Source organism: Diospyros lotus, chromosome 2 (assembly GCF_014633365.1).
Source record: "Diospyros lotus cultivar Yz01 chromosome 2, ASM1463336v1, whole genome shotgun sequence".
Taxonomy (NCBI): Eukaryota; Viridiplantae; Streptophyta; class Magnoliopsida; order Ericales; family Ebenaceae; genus Diospyros; species Diospyros lotus.
Genome location: NC_068339.1, coordinates 42,214,263 through 42,229,248, shown reverse-complemented (window position 1 = coordinate 42,229,248; position 14,986 = coordinate 42,214,263). Strand labels below are relative to the sequence as shown.

The following is a 14,986-nucleotide window of genomic DNA, read 5'->3' as shown; positions in this document are numbered from 1 at the left end:
CACAGCTGAAATCAAAAGAAGCATCAAGACTATTAAGTGATCATTGGATTCTTGTTAAATTGAAAGGTAAATTATGTTGGAATGCTACAAGATCATCCATGTTATTTGGCGTAACACTAGGTCATAAAGAAGCATGTTAGAGACATGAAGATGTTGAAATGGATGAGTAAAATTGCCTGGAAAAATAGGATAACAAAGATGCATTTGCAGAGAAAGGGTATGGTATAACATCCCAAAGTTTTTCAGAATTTTGGAATGTTAATTTATGAGGAAAAATCACTGAAATAGACGTGATCCATGAATAAATTGAAATTTTTTATACTATTAAGATTACCCAAAACTCTTTAGAACTTTGGAGTGTCATTTTTTGGGTAATTAGGGGTCATAGTGTAACTATCAAAATTCTGCAGAATGTCTGGGGAATTAATTTTAGAAGACAAATAGTAAAAAATGAGATGATTATTCGAAATTTTAAAGTATTAGTGTGATTATTCAAAATTATGATAGTTGAGTGGTTTGGGAAAATAATTTCTAGAATTATTTTTTAAGTAAAGGTTATAGAAATTGGGCTCAAGATAAGTTGATTGATAACTGAATAGTAGTGCACATTATGAAATGGTTAGACTTGAAGATTTTTTCGATTTAGTAAGTGTGAAATTAAATTGGTATTGAATATAGTAGTGTGTTTAACCAAGGCAGTCGTCGAAAATATTGATATATAAGTATATATGTGAAATTAGGAAGTGCTATACTTGAGCAAAGAAATTGATTAAAAAGGTAGGTAGTGCGTGTGTGTGGAGAAAAAAACAAAAGTAAATATATATTGATATAAAAAAGATATATATATATATATAAAGGGTAATGTGGTTAAGCTATAATGAGTGCATATTGTTTTCAGACAAGGTGCATTTATTGCATCTTGTTTTTAGCATCCAAACAATTTGATTGGTTGATGATAAATGCTACGTATTTTGAAACATTTAACCAACCAATCAAATTGTTTGGATATTGAAAACAAGGTGCAATAAATGCACATTGTCTAACAATAATGTGCACTTATTACATTTTATCCGGTGCCCTTAGGGAAAAGGTTAGCATTACCCATATATAAAGGAGAAAGAAGAAAGAAAGAAAAAATACATAAAGGAAAAGAAAATTTAAAAATTTACAAGGCCTTAAAGGTCGTGCACTTGGCACATCTTGCATATTGAAAGGGACCACTTGGTCTCTTTCTCATAGAATTTCATTTTGTGTGTGTGTGTTGGGGGGGGGGTTCCTTTCCCATGACAATCCCTAAAAAGGGTCAATTTCACCAAAATGCGAGGTTTCAAAGAAATTTTAATTTAAGTAACCTCTCAATGGGAAAAATTAGAACAACACTTTGGAGCCTATAAATAAGAGATAAATGAGTGGTCTTGCACCCTTAGTTGAGAGAGATAAGTGTAAGGATGAAGGAAGGAGCCAAGGAATAAAACAACTCTTCTTCAAGCACATTCTAAATGTATGGGGAATGACTTATGAGCAAATTTTTCTTGCATTATTTGACATGATGATTTGATTTCATGAATGTTACTTTGAATACCATATGGAAAATGTTGAAGATGGCTATGCATGTGCTTGTTAGATATTCTTTGGAAAAGGTATGTTATATGTGAATGTTTTGATGCATTTGAAGTTTATTGAAAATGCAATGCATGTCAAATGTTTATGCAAATGCTTGATAAATGTATAGGTCACCGCCAAATGTATTTTCTTTCTATAAAATGTATAGACACGTAGATGTGGGAGTGGGATCATCAAGGGCAAGGAGAAGAACAACATTTGAAATAAATTATTCTTTGTTGAGCATTGAAGCATGTTAGACATATATAAATCCATGTTATGTACCAAGTCTAAAATGTTCCAATATCTACCTCAGTTTGGATTATCTTTGAAGATGGATTTTTATATAAGAAACATGTCATTTTGTATGGGAATAAACCCTATCTAGAGATATGTAGACTCTAGGGATATTGGTTTGTAGCTCAACTTTGTCGCGATCATTTTGGAATAAGAAATCAGCATATGGCTATACTATGGATGCTTACTATTTTGGTTTGAACAGGGATCCTAGTGTGTGGTTATGTCCTAAACTATATTTTTCTAATAAACTAGGATGTGTTGTCAAACTTTTGGAGCAAGAATCAGTAAAAAAGGATTTTCCTATATTTAGTTATGAATTTCCCATGAAATCTGTCTGAAGGGTTTAAAACAGAACACTGGTATGAACCAGGCCATTTTGACAGCTTCTAGGGAAGAATATACAGTATATTAAATTACAAGAAAATTCTAGGTGATGTTAAATGAAGTCTAACAAACTTTGTTTCAGGTCCATTCAATTTTTGTGGAAAAAAATATGCCCTATTTGGTACTACTTTGCAGTGCAATCATTCGATCAAACTAGCTGACTTTGAGTCAAATTTGGAAAAATTAAACCTTAATGAAATCAAATGAATTTGGATATGTTGTAGCGCATAGAGTGATTTTTTCAACGGTGTATGGCCCGCGTGAAAAGGCAGAGATTAGGTCAATCAAATACCCAAAATATAGAAGTGTGTCACAGTAGGCACAAAACTGTGAACAGTTAAATTTATATAATTTTTTGAAGGGTTAAATGATGTCTTTTGAAGTTGATATTTTTACACAAGGTTGGCTTATGAGTGCTCTAGTTGCTGAAATTTTTTCATAAATTAATATTAAGGTTTGGACATTTTAATAATTTGATCTTGGTGGGTTGCCAAGTAGCAATCACATTAAAGAAAGACTCGGGAAGTCTTAAGCCTAAGGGTGGGTTAAAAATGACTTGAAAAAAAAAGTATGAAATGATAATGAGGTCCAATCTAAACATGTTTAGATACGTTGAAACTCTAATAATCACCCTTAATCACAATTTCAGAACAAATGGTGATATTTTCAAGGTGGATTAAGGGTGAGGCTCTGTAGTGACCATTGTATGAACATGATTAACCAAATGAAAATGGGTCAAGAGATTCACCAAAATGAGCCAGAGGGGAAGGAAATTAATTTAACAAGAGAAGTTGAATTAATTATTCTTTTTCGAAAGAAAAAAAAATCCCCACTTTTATTTAATAACACGCCCAAGAAAGCGGGGTGTTACATATGGGCCCATCTAATGTAGCCCAAATTAAAATTCCATTAAGGAGGAGCCATTCATCTAACTTAAGGGGAACAAAAACAAAGGGATAGGCAAAGAAAGATGCTGGTCCTTGTTGACAAGAAAAGACATTACTGCCTTTAACTTAACCTAGGATATATCTTTTAATAGAGACAATTGGGAAAGGCAAACCTGCATTGTTGATTATTAAGTAAATTGATTACAACTTTAGTAACGTGTACAGACTTTAAACACCTGAAGAATTGCCACCCTGAAGAATTGCCACCAGAAAATAAGGTTCTCAATCAGCCATTTGTGATTTATCAACAGAAAGCATCTTAGAATTAGCATTTTACAATTTACAGTAATATACAAATTGCTATCTCATACAAATAAAGCATTTTAGATTTTAGGAGAGACATTAAAATTTGATATGAAATGTATGAGCCTAAATGAAGATATGACAAAAGACAGAAATATATGGAACTCTAGAATTCATGTAGCCGACCCCACATAGTGGGATAAAGGCTGGATATGTTGTTGTTGTATGCAAATAAAGCCTTATTTATAATAAGTAAATGATTCATTTTACCCTATCAAGTCCAACCAATATGCCAAATCAAGCCTAGACTATGCCAAATCAAACCCAAAGAAAAATAATAAAGAAACACACCTTTCTTTCTAGAGCTGCAACCCTCTGATGGTACTCCTCCCGCAGTGACTCAATTTCTGATTCACTAGATTTTCTCTGAGGAAAGAAACATTATCGCCTGTTAAAAAATGTGACTGCTAACATACATATGAATGCGCATGTGCCGTCGTGTAAATATATCTCTATACAAAGGGAACCATATATGAGGTGAATGAATGCAATTGCAGATATATGTAACAAGAGATAATAATAAAACATGCAAAGAATATTCTTTTTTTCATAAGAATGCAAAGAAGATTATAGTAATTCATAGTTGTCAACAATTGAAAAAAAATAAGATATTTCTATGGTGTGAAGTGGGAAGCGAGGTGGAAATATGAGATAGTACCAGCAAGAGTTAAACAAGTTTGAACGAAAAATTTGGAGAAGGATAAGACCAAATGAGATTTTCATAAGATGAAAAAATGATCAATGGTCAATCAATGCAATAGTCATTACCAAAAGAAATTAGAAACCCACAAGTTTAATACCGTGGGCCTTCACTAAATTGCTAATCAAGTTAAACTTTTGGACTCTCAGAACCAATAATATACCCCCAATACTCAAGACCTCCAAAATAGAGTATCAATGTGGAACTGGGTCATGACAAACTCACATGCTTTAATTATTGGAATTCTCACCAAATCAGAAATCTCATAGCTCATAAAATGTTCGCTCTACTTAATTTAAAACCTTTAGATTTTAAAGTCCACATCTCAAGCATAATATTCTCACCTTTTTTAGTCTCATCTAACAACACAATGTTGTCTGCAAATCAAGCTTAATGAGAGATTCTAATAGCATAATAATTATTAATTTTGGTTGAGATTTGTGAAAAGTTGGATTAGTAACTTAATGAGGGTGATTTAGACTAATTACAGCCAAGGTTATGCAACCATCAGCTTTGGGAGGATGCTTGGACATGTGAGAAGGGTGTAGAGGCTTCTAGAACAAGCTGTGAGCCTGTGACTCACCTCCTTGAGCTAAAGCAAGCATGTGAGGCATTGAAGACAAGTGGAGGTGGATTTTTAGGGCTTAGTGGCAACAATGGGGAGTGGCTAAGAGTCAAGTTGCTTTAGCAGCTAGTGAGCAGCTTCCTTTGGCCTATAATAGCTCAATCCTCTTCTGTTCTCAGCAGATATCAAGTTAGAGTGAGAAGCTCTCATAATAGAAGGGTGTTCTGAGAATTTAAAGAAAGTAGAATAAAAAAAGGAGGTTCTGCTGGAAATACAAGGAAAGGCTTGAAGGAAAGATATTCTAATTAAGGTAATGTCATGAACCTAGGGTTCATAACGGGGCTGGATTGGCAATCAGAAGAATCCGATTGAGTAGAACTAAGAACAGAAAGTTTAGAGGGATATTTGGACAGAAATGGGGGAAGGATGTAGAGAGAAATGAGGGAGAGAAGTAGAGAGAAAATGAGAGAGAATCAGATATTCAATTCAATAATTTTCAGCATACCCTCTCCTCTTACAATGGGCCTTTTTATAGGCCTTAGCTAGCTCCTTAACTAATTTCTAACAGCACCCATGTGCTCCTAACAAACACCCAAATATCTCCTAACAAACTAATATAACTAATTACATTATTGCCTTTCTAATTACCCTTAGGACATGACAATTTCCCCTTCTTGAAATGTTTCTTGTCCCCAAGAAACTTATTACCACCTAGCCATTGCTTCTTTATCCAATACCTGCCTTCTCTATCTGATTTTTCTTTCTTTCTTTTCTTGTCCTTCTGGCCTTTTCTTCTTCCTCGTTATTAAGTATCCAAGATCAATCCCCGTCGTAATTCGGCCTAGAACTTCAATAGGAGCAATTTGATAGAGTTCAAGTTCAATACCAGCAGCAGTTGTTCCTACACCTCCATAGTGCACCACAGCTGCACATTGAAAGATATCATCAGCATCCTCGAAATGCAGCAATGGAAGATTGCAGATTTGCCTTGGACACTCATACCAAGGCTGCTTGTGAGCATTAGCCTTAGGAGCCGGTGCAACTTCAATTTCAGCCAACAAATCATCCTTCCATATGTTAGACAGCAACTTGGAATTTCTAGTAGGAGCAAAAACCAACACAGCAGCGATAGTTTTGTTTTCTTCAGCAATCCCTTCGATTCCTTCCGCTATATCCCTTAGTTTTCCTCCAGCTAGTGCTGTCTTCACCTTCTCGTTGCCTATTTTAACCCAAGTCAAATCCATATTTTGTTCCGAATGTGATTGTTCCTCAAATTTCGATAAGTCTAAAATCTGAGGAAAGGCTTCAACACCATCATCCACACCGATGGCTGGTCCTTTAGTCTGATTTGTCTGATCCAATGCTGTCCCATTTTCCACAAACTTCTGATTTGGAGCAATACCAAATCCTTCCACCCATGCACTAGCCACCCGGGGTAACGAGCTAGCTTTGGCTTCCTCTATCACTTCATCAATTGCTACCCTATTATTTCCTTGCAGCCTTTCAGTAGATGCATCTTGGGGTATTATTTTTTCTTCTAACTTCTCAATCACTGCAACTGAATCCCCTTCCTGCCATCTTGACTTCTCAGTTAGTTGGTCCATTTTGAGAAATTCCTCCTTGTTAAAACTTCCATGATAATCATCGAAATATTCCGCTGGAAAATTGTAATGATACTTCTTAGATAGTATCATTGCAAACTCTTGCAACTTTTCGCGAAACATTCGAATGAATTCCTTGCACTCTTCATCAAACCCACTGCTGGTTCCTTTGTCCCTTCGGCTAGTCTCATTCTCAAACTTCTTTTCCCAAATTTGATGTTTCTGGTCAACTGAAAATGTAGCATTCTTTGGCTGCCATTGAAGCTCCATTCCAGCTGAAAATGAAGCATTCTTTTGCTGCAATCTAGGGTTCATTTGCTCCATGTATGCACTTGCTCCCCTTGGCTGCCTTTGTTTCCCTTTGCTCACAGCCTCAAGCACCAACAACCAACAAGCTGGATAAGCTAGAGGAGTCCACTTCCCACAAGAAACCCGTCGAATCCGCTGCGCCACTCTGATTTGCAACTGCTGCGCCTTCCAATTCCGAATTAGTTTATCAGATTTCAAGCCAAAATTTAGAGTCGCTCGCTGCAGTCGTCTATTATACTGCTTCCCACTTTTTAATTGGCTGACTGAATCCACCTACTGTGCTGGTTGACTTGGACACACCCACGGAATTCACCAAATCAGCCTTGCCTGTCAAAATTCGAACTGAGAGCCATTGGACCGTAACAGCTAAAATTCACTGTCAAGAGCCAATCTCTGTCTTCGCTTCCACGTTCGCACCAAAGGATACCTAAATCGCCCTACTAAACCGCACTCACTGTGTAATTCATTTTTCGATCTGACTGCGCATGCAACGACCAGATCTGGAAGCCCAATTGAAATCACAGGTCCTGTTTCACCTTCGAAATCGCGACAACCAAGATTGATCGATTGCCTTGTTCACCTGCACGCTCTCCCTCTTGCTCAAGGTGAATTCAAGATCGCCGATGTAGCCGCTACCCAATCACCGACCTCTGGACCAATGGAGTCGCCTCAAGCCCCGCTGCCTCAATCGCGTAGTTCCTTTAAACTCTCCTGCCTAAGTCGCCTAAGTCCACGACAATTGCGGCTTATACCGCTAAACTATTTCACCCTCCGACAGACTCACGCCCCTTCGGAACATCTATTACAATCAAAATTTTACACTAGAATCACCTGGGTTGCAACTAACGGGATTCTCTGGAATTGAGGATCGATCACTGTGGAAGGAGAGTAATGGAGAGATTCTGATTACTATTGATATTCTCGTTGTTGATTTCGGAATTCACCACATTGGAGTGACAACGTCTTGAGAGTCCGACGGTCTCTCGTTGCAATTCTTGTGAATCACCTCCGTTGGATCGACTCCGCTCTCACCACCCGCTGTGGATCGGTGGTCTACAATTTCGCTCCAATCTCGGAATTCATTGCAGCTGATCTCTATGGATCAGCCATTACCAGATCGCGCTCACTGGTAATCGATTTTGTTGCAGTCGTTGGGCTCACCGAATTGTCGTTCGATCACGTCACTGGAATCGCTTAGGTTATCTTCTAAGATTACAGCCTACCTCTTGCCTGTTCTCGAAATTATCTTCAGATTTCATGAATCCCTACATCGGGCAGTAACCATCGACATCCGATGGACCTTAATCAGCAACGAAAACAGCCGAGGAATGATGCTCTGATACCATTTGTCATGAACCTAGGGTTCATAACGGGGCTGGATTGGCAATCGGAAGAATCCGATTGAGTAGAACTAAGAACAGGTAGAGAGAAAATGAGAGAGAATCAGATATTCAATTCAATAATTTTCAACATACCCTCTCCTCTTACAATGGGCCTTTTTATAGGCCTTAGCTAGCTCCTTAACTAATTTCTAACAGCACCCATGTGCTACAAACACCCAAATATCTCCTAACAAACTAATATAACTAATTACATTATTGCCCTTCTAATTACCCTTAAGACATGACAGGTAAGTGCATGGTTTTGGTTATTACATGATGGAATGATGCATGAAATGATTTTATGCCAGCCTAATGTGCAATGTGACATGTATGCATGATATGTGTGCATATTGTGCGCATGTTGCATGAAAATGTCAAGTCTAGCATGTGTGGTAAAGAAGGTTCAATGCTATAAAGGTGTTGTAATGCCCCTTGGGCAATGGTATTTGGCTAATGTGAGAGCCTATGGCCTTGGGCTAGATGTACCTAAGGCTAGGGGTTGACTTCATGTAATGTGTAACTGATGAGCATTGTGTGCGATTGCATTGTGTTGCCATGATATGGCTTACTGTGATTATGTTCTCATGCATGCCATTTTTACATTCTGAACCATGCAAGTTTCTACCCTACACCATGTATGCACATTTTCGAAACATGTCACTTTATGTTAAATGTGTATATGTAGATGTACTAAGTTAACCATGTGATACAAAATGAAGATGAAGTTATGTTTATGATCACATATAGAGTTGGTCTATCTTATCTCTCATGAATGAGCTTGGTTGTAGATTGAAACTAAATGTAAGTAAGGCAGGTGGAAGGACCAGTCAACTAGAGGCGAACTATTGGGGACAGTCAACTACTACTTCAACTATGGAAATCAAAATGCAGGAAGGGTTGACTGGTAGTTGTGACGACTGTAGCCTGAAGGATCAACTATGAGGAAGGAATAATCGACTATGGGTTGACTGTTTGCAGATGAATGGCTAAGGAAGGAGAGTCAACTAGATAAGGAAGTGAAATGAGAAGAAAGACACTTCCAAGGTAGAGGTTCTGCAAAAATTAAATAAATAAAGCGTTAAGATTTACTCTTCGAGAAAGGACTCTTCACGCCCATCACAAGCCAAAACAGAGTACCTCGAGTCTTGTGACTCATGTCAGTCTGTGGGACATGGCAGGTCAAGACCATGCTAACATATGACAAAGAAATGACATCAAAAAGGCATGCCCTTGTGACAGAGATAGGTGTCACATGCCAAGGGTAGCCATTGTAAAATCGTCACATGGCCAAGGGTAGCTATGTAATTGTGTCCCTCTATTCTGTTAGGATATTTTCCTTTTTGTCTTTTCCCTTTTTTGTCTTGTAGCTTAGGTGGTTAGAGTGCCTTGTCCGATAGCTAAAGTGAGGCTACATATATATTGCCTTAGCTGTAGGAAAGAGGATGATGGGAATCAATTGAATATTCTGTTTCTCTCCTAACATTTCTCTCTCTCGGTTATCTTTTCTCCCTTATCTCATCTGTTGTTTCTCTCCCTCTCATCTGATTTCTTCCCCAAATTTCTCTCTTAATCTTCCAAATCTCCTTTCACGCCCTAGTTCAACCCTAAGGGTGTGACAATTGGTATCAAAGCCAGCCTTTTGGCTACCTATGTGCTGTTGATAGCAGCCCACTCTGATCGGAAGCTTTGACCCATACCGGAGGAGCAAACTGCAGCTTTAGTGAAGCAAGCTGGTGTCCTTGGAGCCCCTCCACCCTGATCGAAAGCTTCAACCCATACCGGAGGAGCAAACCGCAGCCTTAGTAAAGCAAGTCGGTGGCCTTCAAGCACTGCCACCCTGATCGGAAGCTCTGACCCACACTGGTGAAGCAGACTGCAGCCTTAGAGAGCAACCCGCGCTGATTGAAAGAAGGTTCCAACTCATTTAAGAGAGGCGACTCTGAGCAAGGCGGCTAGGAGGTGAAGATGGCAGAAAGGATGAGGATGAAGCTCCTAGAAACGCGCTTGGACACTATGGAGCAGGGGATGCGACAATACCAAGAGCAGCTCAACGATAAGATGGATTTGATGGATCTTCGGCGGACCCAGGAGGAGTTGGGTTGGAATAGAGTGGAGGGTGCTGCCACACAGGAGGAAGTCGCCAACCTCCAGGGCCTGCGGGATGAAGCTGCTAGAATCAGACAGCAACTGAGCACCGTTATGAGCTTGTTCTCACAGCTGCCAAATGCTGGCCTTCCGGTGGACTTCCCTCAAAGGCCGACCACGGCCCGATATTGACTGGAGCAAGGGACAAACCACTGGCCACCAACCTGATGGGCATGGACAAACGGCCAGAAATTTTTCAGCGAGGACCCCCTGCAAACCTGAACCATGTGCCTATGTCGAAGTTGGAGATTCCGGCATTTGAAGGAAGCAAGCCACATTGGTGGGTTCGGGGCTGAGAGCGTTTCTTCCACCATTATTGGGTGGAAGACAGCCAGAGGGTGAATCTGGCTGCCACCTACTTGAATGACGTAGCGGACTCGTGGTTCCAAGGCTGGAGTGGCAGGGGGGCTGTCCTGATTTGGGAAGAGTTTGTAGCAGATTTCTGTGTCCGCTTTGGGGAGAGAACCATGACCGAGGTAGTGGAAGAATTTAACAAGCTAAGACAGGTCGGGTTGGTAGAAGAGTATCAAACCAGGTTTGAGGAACTAAAATCATTAGTGGTCATATCTTATCCTACCTTGAATGAAACATATTTTGTGCCTAGTTTCGTAAGTGGGTTGAATGATGAATTAAGACCAGCTGTGAAGATGATGCAGCCAGTAACAGTGCAACAGGTAGCGGAGACAGCAAGAATGCAAGAGCTGGCATTGGAGGCTATTTTTAAAAAGAACGGAACTGTAACAGAAGGGTATCCTCAGAGCAGTCAGGAGATGGGAGAAAACGCTTGGATGGTGGCCTTAGATCAGACTCCGAGAAAAGAGCATCCTAGCATAACCAAAGCTCCTATTATGGAGTCCAAGCAAAGACTCGGATTATGCTTTAAATGTGGGGACAAATTCAGTCCGGTCCACCAATGCAGAAGACAGTTGCTGCATATGGAAGGGGTAGAGGAAGACAACGAAGGAGGAGAGCTAGCCAGAATTGGATAAAGGAACAAGGGATAAACGGTAATAAGTTTCTTGGAGACAAGAAACATTTCAAGGGGGGCAAATTTGTCACATGCCAAGGGTAGCCATTGTAAAATTGTCACATGGCCAAAGGTAGCTATGTAATTGTGCCCCTCTATTCTGTTTGGATATTTTCTTTGTTGTCTTTTCCCTTTTTTTGTCTTGTAGCTTAGGCAGTTAGAGTGCCTTGTCCGGTAGCTAAAGTGAGACTATATATACATTGCCTTAGCTGTAGGAAGGAGCATGATGGGAATGAATTGAATATTTTGTCTCTCCTAATATTTCACTCTCAGTTATCTTCCCTCCCTTATCTCATCTGCTGCTTCTCTCCCTCTCATCTGATTTCTTCCACAAATTTCTCTCTTAACCTTCCAAATTTGTGACAACAGGGAACCTCACTTTAATAATTTCAATATTTTCTGTATAGGAGGTACATTCTTACCCCAATCTGCCTAAGCCATTTACTCTTTCCATGGGAGCTTTAGTTGGTATAGATCAGTTTTGAAAATCAATTGATGTTCTACTCAGTGTTACATGGATTCTTTTATTTACCCTTTTGTTCTTTAAATATGACAAGGGTAAGAGCATTTAGAGAAGCTCAAATTGAAAGAAAAGGTTCTAGCCTCTTGGTAGAAATCCTCCCCCCCCCCCCCCCCAAAAAAAAAAAAAAAAAAAATTCCTTCAGTTTTAAATTACATCAGTAAATACCAACTAGATCTTATGCAATAATATTATAGATATGTCCATTATATTTGAATATTTACACAGTATCCAACTATATAGCCAACTTATGGATTCATATCCTAATACCTTAAGATTAAGGGTCTAAGGAAGCCTGCAACCCAGAATAGACATACACTCCACATGCGATAGTCATATCCAAGTCCACGTAAACCTCAAACCTTAGTCAACTTATGAATTTACACTCGTAGTGTTAATTTGTAGATAGTTGCTCTAAAGCTTTATACAACTAAGTAATGATTTAATTTCAATGAATCGTAGGTTTAAGAATTTTACTAACTATGAAATTCTTGTGGAATTTCTAGATCAAATTCTACAGAGATTTTGATATTCTAGGGAATCTATGCATGAGTCTGCCTTGAAGCTGTCTATGTGAGATCACTCAAGCTGAATGTGTTCCCATACCCCACCTACGATTCAATTCCTCTGATATTGAAGAGACTCAAGCATAATCCAGCAGTAAGACTGATCTATGGTCATTCAACCTGAATGCATGAATCAAACCTTTTCTACAATTCAAATCTCTATTTCACAAGCCTGAAACTATACCTCTCAAATGCAGCAAGCATGCAAAGGAACATAAAATGGAACTATTCCTATCATGAACACTTTTCCTCTCCACCTGCAAGAACCCCAGACCAAACGCCTTTCTTACATAGTTCAAACCCTAGCTCCTCAAGTTTTCTGCAACTCTTTATCATAATTAGCCCTCCAAAAGCACACTGTATCAATGTAAGGGCCAGGGAACTTTTTTATGTCTAGATACGTTCTTCAATTTCCCCTTCTCCTTCACAAAGATATCCCTCCTGTGAGTGGACCAGTCAAGATTTTTACATAACAAATACTGTCATTCTTCTTTTACAATTTAATTTGTTATTCAAACAGCCATAAAGATAACGGAATGAAAAGGTTGGGTCCTACTGAGTCAACTAGATACAAATGATTCTGTTATGATTTAAAAGAAAAAAGGAAAAGACATAGTGAAATAATGACAAAAAATTAGAAGATAATGGCAGAAAAAAAACGATTTTAATAATGAGAAGTACATATATTTATTGTGCATGAAATAACACAACATTATATAAGAGACATCCCAAAATACCAAAAGAAAATTGGTTAGAACCAATATTACCCTCAAGTCCTCAATAACAGCCTTTAGATTCTCATTCTCATTCATCAACTTTGAGATTTCATCTGCTTTCGCCTGGAAAAATAAGAGACAAAATGGCTAAATTTCAATGTCTATACATGCAGTGAAGTACACACATTTCTCTGATAAGGTCTCCTCAAAAGAAGACATACAGATATAATCAAGGATAATAAGAACAACCAAGCATATAAATAAGCAGGTAGAAAAAAATTTTACAAAATCAAAATTCTGAATGTAATTAGTGATTTAAAAAGTAGCGAAAAGAGGATGAACTGATATACCTACTGAAAAATGTATGATTCCACCTACCAAACATATATGAAGCTTAAAACTTATTTAGAGAATCTTATCTAAGATATGAGTTTTAAGGGCCTTATGGAAGGTAAAGCCATTGATAGAAATGGTTGAGAGCTAGAATTCATTTTAGCCAGCCCCAGATAAGGGGATTAAGGCTTGATATGTTGTCCTGAATAAATATGAACCCCTTTCTGACAATACATTTTTCATTCACTAATGTTTGGGTGTAATGGAATTCTGAAAATGTATTAGGCCAAGAAAAAGATAGGACCAAACTTTCCAAGCCAGAATCCTCAAGCAGCAAAAGGTTTTAGCATGCTGTAAACCAAAAAATTGAAGTAAAGAAAACTAATAAAATAGAATAAAAGGATAAACCAGAATAGCAATAAAAACTACAAGGAAAGAACAATAAAACAGAACATAAAGAGTGAACCATTTTTTTCCAGGCAAAATATCAGTTGCTGGAAAGATACTTCTAATTGGTCTGAACTGTGTATGAGACAAGAAACTTTGTTTTATACATGAGTTACTATTACTATTAGTCCAGGATCATAGATTGAGAATTGGATCATGGAATATCAGGATTTGATAGAAAAATTTATGGAGTAGTAGACATGATGATTAGTAGAAAAATTAATATTATGTGTCTACAAGAGACAAGATGGTTTGGAGAAAAAGCTAAAATGTTGACAGGGTCTGGATATAAATTTTAGTACTCAAGGAAAGATTGTGCAAGGAATGATTTGAGGATTATTATGGATAAGACTTTAAAGGATGAGGCAGTGGATGTGAAGAGAATAAGATATAGTATTATTGCATGATTTGTATCTAAAGTCACTCTAGGAGAAAAGACTATAAATATTGTTAGTACATGTGCACCACAAGTTGGATTAAGAAAATAGATAGAAATAAAAGTTTGCGAGTATTTATAGGTTTCAGTACAAGGAATACCTAGAGAGAAGATTATTATAGGAGGTGACTTAAATGGTTAGGCAGGCAGATAAGTGAATGGGTATAGAGAGAGAGATACTTGTGGATTTGAAGAAAGTAATGAGAGCAAATCTATTTTGAATTTTGTTACAGTATATGAGTTCAACATAATTAATACTAGTTAAGGAATCAGTGACCACTTGGTCACACATAAAAATGGCTTATCAACTACCCAAATAGACTACTTTTTTAATAAGATAAGAGGACTGTTTATCTTTTAAGGATTGTAAAGCTATACTAGGAGAATGCCTCACCACTCAACATAGGGTTGTGGTCCTTGACACCATTTAAAAAATATATATGTAGAGAGAGAGAGAGAGAGAGAGAGAGAGAGAGAGAGGAAGGGGGGGAGGGGGAGAGGAAAGTCCAAGAATCATATGATGGAATTTAAAACGTGAAAAGAAACTATTTTCAAGAAAAAAAAGTTTATAGAAGAAGAGATTGGAATGTAGAAGGAGAGGCTAACCAATGTGGATTGAGATGGCTACCACCATTAAAATACAGCAAAAACGGTTTAGGAGAGTCGAAGAGAAAAGCTTCAAACAAAAATCATTCTATGTCAT

At 38.0% G+C, this 14,986-nt stretch overlaps 1 protein-coding gene across 2 annotated transcripts in view; it reads right to left on the bottom strand.

The window, feature by feature from the left end:
• LOC127794357 (golgin candidate 5) overlaps positions 1-14,986 on the bottom strand; it is a 38,306-nt gene that overhangs the window by 18,377 nt on the left and 4,943 nt on the right. For both annotated transcript variants that reach the window (XM_052325381.1, XM_052325382.1), the window contains exons 4-5: positions 13,119-13,190; positions 3,828-3,902 (exon numbers count right to left, since the gene is read on the bottom strand). In XM_052325381.1, the coding sequence (XP_052181341.1) occupies positions 3,828-3,902; positions 13,119-13,190 (147 nt within the window). The remainder of the gene's footprint in view (positions 1-3,827; positions 3,903-13,118; positions 13,191-14,986) is intronic.